This window comes from Peromyscus leucopus, chromosome 2 (genome assembly GCF_004664715.2).
Source record: "Peromyscus leucopus breed LL Stock chromosome 2, UCI_PerLeu_2.1, whole genome shotgun sequence".
Lineage (NCBI taxonomy): Eukaryota > Metazoa > Chordata > Mammalia > Rodentia > Cricetidae > Peromyscus > Peromyscus leucopus.
Window position 1 is genome coordinate 83,610,746 of NC_051064.1, and position 12,125 is coordinate 83,622,870.

Sequence of the window (12,125 nt, forward strand, 5' to 3'; positions counted from 1 at the left end):
TATTAGAATATTTTGGTGTTCTTAAGGTCTAGTGCAGCCATTCACCAAAGTTTAATCTGGAATAGGACCCTGCCTTTAAAGACTGCCCTTTAGGATGCCTCCAGGGCTATACTTTAAATGGCTCAAGTGAGTTTAAAGAACACCAAAGTTAGCCAAGATGCTGGAATTATAGCCACAAATGACCTCATTACTTTATGACAAGGCTTTGAAGTACAGTGCAATGAAAAGCTTTGGCACATTACATCACTTGCCCTCAAATAAATACAACTAACATTTGGGAGTCATTCTGCCCAAAATTCATTGCAACTATCAGTGCCTGTTCTGCTCAGTTTGACCTTGAGAACAGGAATTCCAGTCTATGAATTTATCATTCAGATAATAACCCAGACAAAAAAAAAAATGAGCTCAAAATAAAATTCTGAAAGTAATTTGCTTAAGAAACTTTTTTTAGTCTTGTATGGGTCTAGAAGTGAGGCATACATGGGGAAATCCCCTTAGGCCATTGTACTACTTGATGTATTTCCAATAATGAGAATTATAGGCCTTACTGAAAAAGTACTCAGTCAAATGTAAGAGAAGAACTTGGCTTTGTCAAACCTAGCAACACCAATTTCAAATTAAAGTTCAAGTTAAAATTACTAAAAGGCTCTGTCATACACACTAGGTGAAAAACAAGTCCTATCTGGAGGGGTCAGACACAGGATGAGTAGGCAGAAAGTGAGGCCATATCCTACTTTCACTTGTTCACCTCCACAACAGTTACAAAATATATTGGACATAATTCCAGAAGTTATATCAAGGGCTTCAGTTCTTTATCAGAAATAATTTTCATTTTCCAGTCAATGCATATCTTATTTCTTCCACCATTAATTCTGCAATGTGGTCTCAATTATATCAGTAAGAAAAGTGGGAAACAACCCATCCTGACCCAAAAGTTTTGAATTAATAAAATGTTCTTTATCAAGCTATTATACAGATTAATGCACCACAACTCAAAGGATGATTAAAATGACCCTTTGTTATGGGAATCAGCAGCACAGACCTGTGGAATTTAATTGCAAGAAAGTTCAATGTCACATAGCCCTGTATTTTAATCCATTAGCATTTCTGTGCATTCTAGAGGTTAAAACCTGGCTGTAAAGGAGAATCGCTTTCTATTCCTTCCTATCAAATGGCTTCACTTCTAAGAAAAGCTTATTACTGAGAGCATTTGATGTCCTTTTGCCTTGGATTCCAGTGCTTTTAAAATTCATTTTGAATAGGTAGAAACATTTATAGATTCTACAACTTATCTTTGCATTTAAAAAATCCAATTTCAACAAAAAAATGTGATAAGGACAATCCTATAATTCAGGTAAGAACTAGTTAAACAGTATAGCTTGACTTAGTTTTAACTGCTTTGAGAAAGGATTCTGTTTCTCTAATATCATAACTGACAGAAGATAAACTGACAAATAGGTTATGTGACCACATTACTCAAATGTGTCATTTGGCACTGCAGCCACATTGCCTGACCACTAGACAGTGACACCTTCAGAGACCTGACCTTGAACTTGTCTAGCCTTCTGAACCTGAACAAATTTAACTCATAAAACTGGAAGGTGATGAAGAGTCATACTTGTTGAGATGATGCACATCTTCCAGAGGAGGCAAGCCCCACCCAAAATCCCTTTTCTTTTTGTCAGATCACAGTCATCTTTGTGCAGACACATTTCAAAACCACCAACAATTCCTAGCAGTATAGTTAGGGAATTAATCATTGTCCTTGCTCTATTTGTATTAATCTGAGGCAGATAGAATATATAAAAATAATAGGATTATTTTGAGATATGGCCCATGTTGTAAATGAACCACATAAATTAAGACTTCATATTTCTGGGCGGGGCTCATACACTTACAGAATTCTGTTTTTTGTTTTTTTTTTTTTTAAGTCTCTGTAGTATTTAAATGTGACTCTTAGCTCTAATAGCAGGCTCTGTTCATGTCTGAGATCTTGGCAAATACTTGGGATCAGTTTTCTCACTGCAAAGAAGTATGTAATAACTACTTTTGAAAAGTACATGAGGCTGGAGAAATGGCTCAGCAGTTAAGAGGACTAACATGTTGCTCTCACAGAGGACCCAGACCTTATTCCCAGAACCACATGGAGCTCACTGTCATCTGTAAGACCAGTTGGAAGGGATCCAACACCCTTTTCTGATCTCCACAGGTACCATGTCCACATACAGCACACAGACATACATGCAGGAAAACACACACACGCACATATAACACCTGACTGTTTTTAAAAGTGCTTTTATTTCAGGAAGTAGAATTGAAACCATTTAATTATAAGATTTTGGAAGCTGATACTAAACTCTTAGTGTTTGCTGCCTTTGGTACCACATTCCTTCTTTGTTCAGAATTTTGCTTTTTTTTTTTTTTCCCCTAAACTGAAGTGCACTTTTGATTCTAAAAATCTACAAAGGAGAGAATAAGGCAAATAAATGTCTGGGAATCAGTCAAATTCTGTGAAAGTATGCTGAAGACTGTGTGGCAGGTTAAATGCAATGTGCTATAAAGTATTAAGCATTTATAACAGCCTTCGAAATTGCCAAACTAATTAAGGCTTCTGGAACTTTATTAATAGAAATGATATTACCTTCCATACTTCCAAACCCATCATGGTTACAATGGGTAGGTAGTAAAAGAATAAGGACAATAAAGATAAAATAGGTTATAATCTCTTAATTAAAAACAAAAGAATTTTTGTTAGAATTTCTAGGGTATAGCAGGCCTACTCCATTGGTTCATTCAATTTGCCAGATGTACCATAGCTGACACCTGAACAAGATGCTGAGAGGCCTACACAGAACAACTAAGGAAGGACACAGACAACATAGACACAGTTACCTCATCCAACTCCATTTCATCAGGGCTCTCCCATGGCTTGATGAATTTCCCACGAGACTTCTTCAAAGGCACAATTATAATGTAGTAACCCCTATTTGGAAATGAGAAGGTGGTAAGATTAATTCAAAGAAGAGAGAAGATGGTTACAACCTTAAATCTACAGACCAAATATTAAGACAAGACAAATTATGGATGTGGGGTGGCTCATCTATTTTTTTATAATAAGGAAAAACAAACTAGTTGTTTATTTATTTAAGAAAAAACATAGTAGATGTCAATGTATGACCTTCATGACCTCATATAATTTCATGTGGTTGGATGCTCTTTATTAAACATCTCAAACATAGCAGACATATTTGCTAGGGTCCTGCATCTGGACACACCCAAGCTATACTGAAATCTACCACTTCAAGTTGCTGTGCCAAATATTTTCAATATTAACTATTAAAAAGTCTTTTAAATGGGAGATGTATAATAAAAATGGCTATTGTCTATTATAGGCATCTATTATTTTGTACATATACAAAATACTTTTATTATACTTAAATAAAGATAAAAGTATTTTAAAGTCACTCATAATCTTATAATTATATAAAGACAAAAGTGCATTAAAAATTCATTAAACTGTAAAACTTTAAGTAGTATGAGAATTTTTGGACTATTTCTACCTAAAGTCCTTCAAAATAATATTTAGTGTAATAACATCTACAGAGAGAAGTGCAAATGTTCCATACACTGAGTGAGGATGGTCCATTAAAATATAAGTACTGCATAAAGTTACATATTCAAGACAAGGTATATATTAGTAATGAAGGGGCTTTGTAACTTCATAGTGCATACCCTTCTCTTGCTTTGAATGTATAAGAACTCTGCTCATATCAATGTTTGGTATGAAGACATTAAAGATAATAACTAATAATATAGCAGCTGCACTACAGTTTTAGGCATTGCATATTCTAGTTTTGCCTTCCTATAGTGCAATCCAGAAAAGACTGGGTAGGAGCTATACAGCTGTAAGATCAAGTCACAGATAAAAGAAATAAGGACAATTAAATAACTGCCCAATTTAAACCAGTAAGGGAATTCACTCAGACCTTCATGGTGACTTTTTACTCTTTGTATCACAATATCTTTTTGAGAGTCTCATAAATTTAGTGGCGATTCATAGCAAAATTGAAAACATATACACAAGGATGGAGTCATACAATTTAAAAGGAGACAGCTATCACATGGGGCAAAGAAAAGCAAGAAGGGAGAATATTCCAGCCCTGCTCCCCATGATATTTTAGAGTCAAAGGGCACGTAGGAAGCCCTCTCAGCAATCTCTCTTCTACAGCAAGTTTCTTCCCATAAATGTCTTCCAGAGCTAAGCTGTCCAGTACTGTAGCTTTGGGACTTTCTGTAGCCTTCAAGCATTTGAAATGTGCTTGGTGAGAACTGAGATATGTGATATGCTGTATGTGTGAAAGACAGCATGAAAGTACAATGTAAGCTATCTCAGTGATAACTTAGTTGTGATCACATACAGACAAATGACAATAATATGGATATGCTGCATTAAATCAAATGCTGTTAAAATTAATTTCTTTTGTTTGCGTTTTAAAATTATCACTAGTAGAAAATTGAACATTTCCTTCTTGCTCTCACTGAATAAGTCGGGCAGTGATTCCCGAGAATATTCTGATAGCTAATGTGTCACCTAGGGATGTACCCAGCCTAGAGTTGGGGCTCAATACTAATGTGTTCAGAGGTCTCAGATTGCTTACTTAACTCCCTTGAATTGCAGTTATATATTCTGAAAAATAGGAAAAGAGACTACAGACCTGTTTTCTGGAAGAAAAAAACAAAACAAAAAACAAAATTCAAGTGCACTGAAAGAGTTTGGCAGCCTGCACAGCATATACAGAATGGAGCAGAGGCCAGTGGATACTGACAAAGGGGCCACATTCTTCACCAGGATCCCAGAGGTTCCATAACACTCAGGTAGAGAGACTTGTTAAACCTTTCTCCTAATTAAGAATTCAAACCACAGTCTTTTTTCCCTGGTGCTCTGAGCAACTAATTAACAGATGCACAAGGTTCTAGCACCTGGCCATTCATTTTCTTTACTACAAAGAAGTATGATGATCAAGGAGGGTGAGGAAAAATAAGAGTTAGAGTATGTGAAAGAGGCCAATATTTTTTATTTTATGATCCAAACGAAGCTTCCTCCTCTTCACATCCTCCTACTACCTGAAGGATTTGCCAAACAAGTCCATCATGTTAAATGAGCATGGAGAGAAATGACAGAGCCGCAACTGAGCGTTCAGAATAACACTGCAGATGCACTTGATGAACACACTTGTCAAGGAGCCTCTCGCTTATCATACCCACTGCGCAGTCAGGAGTGCCTCTCTTCCTAGAGCAACGACACTGGGAGTTAGCAGAGAGCTCCCATTGTTCCCCTGCAGGTTCTGATAGATCAGAGTCAAGCTCATGAATTCCATTAATTTTTCTTCCGCTTCCACTCTGAGTTGCCATTTTTATACATGAAAAAAAAAATCCATTTTTTTCCTTCAGTAGTATCCCCTCAATTATTCACTTGCACTTTTGGGTGAGATAAGAAGGGACTAGTTCACCCCTACAGCAATTAATTACCAGTGTGGTGGTCAGATATCTGTCACCTTCTCTTTCTAATGATCTAAGCACTCATCCAGGGCAGGCAAGGCAGGGCTGCCTTCAGAGCAGTCTTGCACATTTCATGATAACCTGGCAATCAGAAATTCATATTATCCAAAGCATGTTATCTGTAGCAGGGGCTTTGTAATATGTCTCAGCATCACCTGAAACCTACCAACCTGTTCAGCTTCTCTTTTTTTTTCTGGAAGTTATGAGTGTCTGTCTGTCTGTCTGTCTGTCTGTCTGTCTCTCTCTCTCTATCTCTAGTGTGTGTGTGTGTGTGTGTGTGTGTGTGTGTGTGTGTGTGTGTGTGTGTACAGGTTAGAATCTTTCCACCTTTAGAACTCTACCAATGTCCTTGGTGCTTTCCTTTCTGTCTTTACAGAGATGTCTACACATCAACCAAGGCATCCCCACACTAAACTAGACCTTGATTGGCTTTCAGTGTTTTTAATTGATCTTGGGGCATTTGGTCATCACATGCTTGATCATTCTTGCTCACCTGCCTAGAATTACATCAAGTTAATTCTCTTTCCTTAAATATTAATTTATTTTTTACTTCCCAAGTGAACCCTTTTCTGACTTCTGGTAGGGCTATTACATAGACTAAGTTGTAATTTGGGGTCTGTAATTTTCTTAGAGAATTTAAGGAATGTTTTTATATTTTAATAATACTGGTAAAGTAGAAATACATGTAATCTTCTCAAAATTCGTTCAACTATGCCACTTTTTCAATGAATTACTTTTCTTTAAAAAAGTGGACGTGGTCAGGAAAGGTGGCTCTTGGGGACTTATGACTCTTCTAAATGAAGTTGTCAAATATATTTGGTGATCCCTATGAGAGTTTACAATTTCCATTCTCATCAAGCTCTTTCTCCTTCCACTAAAGAAACAATGTCATGATCAAATTGGGTTTACATAAGACAAATACTCCTTATTGTGAAAATAGTTTTCTTCATCAGTTTACTAGCAACCCTTGTTCTAATCTCACATGACATTATGAAAAATGAAGTGACTAAGAACCAGGAGAGGGACAAATGGTGAGCTGATATATTTCCTGTAAATTTATATTGACAAAATCATAACAACTGAGCTTGTTTGAAAGGAAAAAAAATGTTTTTGATAAAACTAAATTGTACATTCTAATTTGCTTGTTTGTCTTAAGCCCAGACTTTAGGCTCAAAATACTTTTTCTTAACATAGACTTCAACTACCATGATAATAGAATAATTTAAAAAATCTTCTGAATATATCTAGAAAGTCTTTGACTACTTGTAAATTATGATGTTTTGTCTGTATATTAGATTTAACTTATTTAGTTAAATCTAACCTTCAGAATTTAAATTATATTAAGCAATGTTTCAGTAATTTCATTTAATATCTCTCTTCAAGGGACCCAGCTCCATATAATTATGAGAAAATGCAAGTTATGGTCTTTGTAACATAGGTCCACTTCAAATGCAGCCAGTCTTTTTGCATTAGCAATATGTCTTGGCATTTTGAAACTTGTTATTTAACTGGGAGGTCAAAATCTTTTTTCAAAGTTCAAAGATGAATGCCAATCCTCACATAATTTTTTCCTGTTATGTTTTGTGTGTATTGCTTAAATAAAATTATTTTATCATAGAAATCCAACAGTAGGTTGAACAATCTTTCCAATTTCTATCTTCCAATTAAGATGTTGAATTTTTTTAGCTGTGCGTACTATGGGAAGTTATTTATACTTAGCTTAATGCCCTTCACTGATGAAGCAGTTGGGTGATAAATAGGAAGGCTTCCCTTATCTCTCCTGTAACTCTGGCAACCTACATAATGTAGTGATTACAGCATTCCCAACAGCACAGCCCTGGGGCTGGATATAAGTGCTGGAACACTTTTGGTTCTAATATGTGTCTAGGGGGCATTTTAAATTAATATTTCTTAATTTATTTATATTATTTCATGTGTATGAGTATTTTGCCTGTATGTATGTGTACCAAATGTGTGCACTGCCCATATGGAATATAGTTTTTTTTTAATTTCATTTCTGTTCTGAAATTAAGCATTTGATTGATATTAAACTAATTTATATACCTAGTACCTGGTAGTAGCTTTATCACTCAGCATAATCAGTCGTATGCATTTTGTCCTAATCACTCAGAATAAAATGCTGCTCCATAAAAACCACAGGAGTGCCCTCTGTCATTAAGGCTCACCTTGAAAGAATGGTGGCATCATAGCATTTTCTGATTGGCATTCTGTATGCAAAGCTATTAAGAAGTAAGAATAAAGCATCACAGAATCCATGACACCACAGCCTGCTGCATTCTTGAGGTTGTTTTCAAAATAATCTAGCCATTTGCTTGTCTCAACAAGACAATATAAGAACCAAGTACCAGAAAAAAAAAGAAATAAGAAGCTGTGTCTTCAGTAAATGTATAAAAATCTGTCACTGTAGAGATGGCTCTAACATAAGAGTACTTTCTGCTCTTCCAGTGGACCTGAGTTCAGTTCCCAGTACTCAAATCATGTTACTCCCCTGTAACTCCAGTTCTAGGTTAACCTACACCATCTTAAGGTTTATTCGGGCCGAGCATACCCTGTCATAAACACATACATAAACAAAATGAATATTTTAAATGAATTAGAAACCATTAAATTAGCATAAGGTGAAGAGTGACAGGTTAAAGGTGGTTAAAGGTGGTGCACACCTTTAATCTCAGCATTCGGGAGGCAGAGGCAGGCAGATCTCTGTGAGTTCGAGGACAGCCTGGTCTACAAAGCGAGTTCCAGGAAAGGCACAAAGCTACACAGAGAAACCCTGTCTTGAAAAACCAAAAAAAAAAAAAAAAAAAAAAAGTTAAGACCTCACAATTAACCTGGATAGAACTGAAAAAAGCATGTTGTCAATTAGTAAGCAAATAGCCTTCAATTATCAAATTGTTTTGCTAGACAATGGAAAATGTCATTCAGCACTGTTTCAGATAGATTGTAGCTAAGACGTTAGCAACCACAGGTCAGGTATGAATTCTATTCCTTTCTGCATTTCTCTCATAGACTACTGGACAAACCACTACAGCATTTTCAATTTCAAAACTTGCTAACTATTGCAAATGGTACAGGATGATACAAGGCCTTCTTGAAAAGACTCTCATGTCGTGTAGAGAAAGAAATAGAGATGATAGAATGGACATGGTTCATCTATTATTCCTTTAAGAAGCCTCGGAAGTCAATTTATTAACATGAACACATCAGTATGAATTTGTTATAAATTTTCAATAACATATCTGCGTTTTATTTTCTATAGGTCTGATATATCCCCATTCAAGTGTTTTTAAATTTAGTTTTTGTTCTTTTGTTTCTCCAGAAGTAAAAAATGCATTTCTGAGGATATTTTTAGAAAATATTTTTTCTGTAACAGTTTGTTTTCTTTCCCTACCTCATCAATGGTGTCTCCTATTTGTTATCAATGTTTTATCACTTTTCCCTGACTCTTTTTTCAAGTAGATGTGGACAAAGTACATAGGAAAAAGTAAAGTTAAGCAAGCTAAAAAGAAAAAAAAAGCAAACAAAAACTCATTCAGAAGTTGAAATACAAAACTAAATTTTGCCACCAATCAATGAAAACACCAGTTCTCACTAAGGACTATGTAACACTTGAACAAGGAATTGGCTCATTTTCTGCATCAGCTATGAAAACAAAATCAGTCTCAATGTCATTGACTATGTTTTGCTCTGTTCACCTTTCTAGTAGTTTGTTCCAGGAAAGACATGAGTTTTATCTAATGGATTGAATTTATCATCCGTATTTCCTACTGTTTTATAATCATTTATAACTTTTCAGCTCCCTCATCTTTCTCAACTTCCAAAACTCACATTAAGTATTCAACAATGCTTTCAGCACACTTTCCTAGATGTCCCCATATACAGCTGGCAGAATTTCTGTTTCCATAGCCCCCTACTCCATCAGATCCATGCCAACTGTTTGCTCTCTCTTATGATAAGACAGGACTTGATTTCAGTCACTTTTCTATTCCTGGATACAGTACTGGAAATATACTGTGTACACAATATGGATTTGCTTGATTTTAACTGAAAAATCTAAGCAGACTGGTAAGGATTTGGTGTAAGAGAACATGTACCAGCATTTCCCTGGTCTCTGGTGTGAACACTTGGCTCGCCACCCAGATAGCACCTTGAATTTGTTATTCTTAAAGCCAGAGGATAGATGTCATCTTCTCCAAGATGCCTCTCTGAGTTATTAAACCTAAGTTAGAAGCCTAGCAAGCCGTATAACTTTCTGACAAACATCACTGTTCAAGTCTCCCAAGGAACTCTGTTGCTTAAGAGTAGTGATGCATTCTTTATTTTCTCATTGAACCTCTGCCACATTGCCTGGCCCATCATGGTTGCTCAAAGTGTATCTGCCATATCTAGGGATTTGATAGCTGAATGGATGATAATTATGATTAAAAAGTGATCAAACTCTGCATGTTAAATATGTACCTTTTTTGTGAGACAAGGTCTTACCATGTAGTCCTGGTTGGCCAGGAACTCACTATGTAGACCAGGTTGGCCCCAAACTCACAGAAATGGTCCTGCTTCTACCTGACGAGTGCTGAGACTAAAGGCATGTAGCTTCTACCACTTTGTATATATTTCAATAAAGTGTTTTCAAAAACATTTGTTTATATGTTAATAGTAATGAAGTCTCATAAAGAATTAAAAAGTCAATACATATATAAATATAATCCTACACTCTTATTAAATTTTACTGAGATAAAAAGTATACTGGCAATGTATTTTCACTTTTAATTTTCAGAAACTGAAAAAGAAGATTAGATAAAATGAAGACCTTATCTCAGTGAATTTATTTTACTAGTAACATTTTGAAAATTCTATTACTTGTGCTGAAACCTGCCATCATTTTTATCAAATAAACGTCAAGTGAAGGTCTGTGGAGGAAAGATTGATTTCGCTGAGTCTAAAGTGGGTCAAAATATTACTTAATCCTGAGTGAATCTCACAAATTATACTTCACTTACATTTCTTCTTTCATTATTTTACATTTTAAAACTTGTTTTTCTCATTACTTGCTTTCAGTTTTCCAGAGATTTGGGGACTCTTCTGTAGTTTTGTGTCATTGAGAAAAAGACTTGCTATTAAGTCAGGCTGCCTGAAAATTTCCAACCTTCCTGCCTCAGCCTTCCCAGGGCTAGAATTACAGGTGTGCCATCACACCTGGCTGGAACTTGGAGTTCTGCACTTACTGTTTACATGTCCGATCCTATATAGTCCCTTGGCCATTGTGTCCTGGTTCAGGTGCTCTCTTTACAAGAAGCCGTTCTCTGTATCTTCCATGGACTCTCTTCTTATTGCCATCTTTGTGTTTTATCTTTTGTTTCATATTTTCATCTTATGGCTTCAATGTTCTGTCCTTCCCTGCGAAACTACTGCTGCTCTGGGCACTCCTAGAATGGTGCCTTTGGTACCAATTAACCCTTCTGAACCCACATTTCTACCTGGATAGCTCATCCAAAGACTTCATTTAAAGTACATCTGAGCTGCTGTGTTAAACAGTGATTTCTTCTTGATATTTCACATATTTTGATGAATCGTAACCTTGCCCATTTTGCATCTGATTTCCTCTTGTTACTTCACCCTTTGGTGAATAGTAGCACTTTCCATTTGGTTATCTAAGCTCAAATCTGAGCCATGTGTGACATGGTTCCTCTCTTTGATCTCTTTAAGGCAGATGCTGACTCCTGCTGCACTTCTACCCTAGCGCCTCTTCCCTCCCTCTGCCTCCTGCATGGATCACTATTTGTCCTGCTTTATAATCTGTCAAATGTCAACGGACTGTGTGATGACTTCTCAACAATTTTCTCTACTACTTTTAGGAGCTCTGCTCATTCCAGCAGTACATGAACTATGTACAAATGCCTTTCCGTACAATTTCAGATATTTCCCAACAATTTCATCATGTCATACGGTAAAAGGAAAATGTGTTTTCCACCCCAAACATGTAACAGTTACATCTAATATGTCGTGAGATATTCAGTAAAAGTCTCCTAAAATGGAAAGAAAAGTGAGGAATCACCTAACTAATGTCCTACTGGTTCTTACAACCAGAGCTTGAGTGGGTTTCTGCTGTCTGCAGAATACACCTCCCCCTGCTAAGCACACAGGACTCTTGTCTACCTCACCATCACCACCCCTGTCTCATCTTGTTTGAGTGCTCTGGGCTCCAGCATCACAGCACCATTTGCTGCCCTAACTAAAATGGACACTGTCCCTTGACATATAACTTTCTGACTATTAAATTTTGTAAGCTCCCTATTTGATCTTCAAAATTATGTTCAGAAATGCACTGGACTCATATCATCCTAGCATGGTCACTCTTGAGAATGACTTACATTACTGTCTGTCTTTTCATATATCCTACTCTATGGCAGGCTCACCGAGGACAGAGACGACATGCTTTTCATTACCATATACTTCAATGATACTGTCTTTTTATCTATTAGTTATGAAACCAGCTAAGTATATGTCTTTATATAAACTTCTCAACTAACTGAACTTAATTTTGTGCTTCT

The 12,125-nt window shown here is 36.2% G+C and overlaps 1 protein-coding gene across 50 annotated transcripts in view; it reads right to left on the reverse strand.

Moving 5' to 3' along the window:
• Ptprd (protein tyrosine phosphatase receptor type D) overlaps nt 1–12,125 on the reverse strand; it is a 2,272,674-nt gene that overhangs the window by 141,378 nt on the left and 2,119,171 nt on the right. For all 50 annotated transcript variants that reach the window (XM_037203364.1, XM_037203377.1, XM_037203376.1 and 47 more), the window contains one exon: nt 2,893–2,983. In XM_037203364.1, the coding sequence (XP_037059259.1) occupies nt 2,893–2,983 (91 nt within the window). The remainder of the gene's footprint in view (nt 1–2,892; nt 2,984–12,125) is intronic.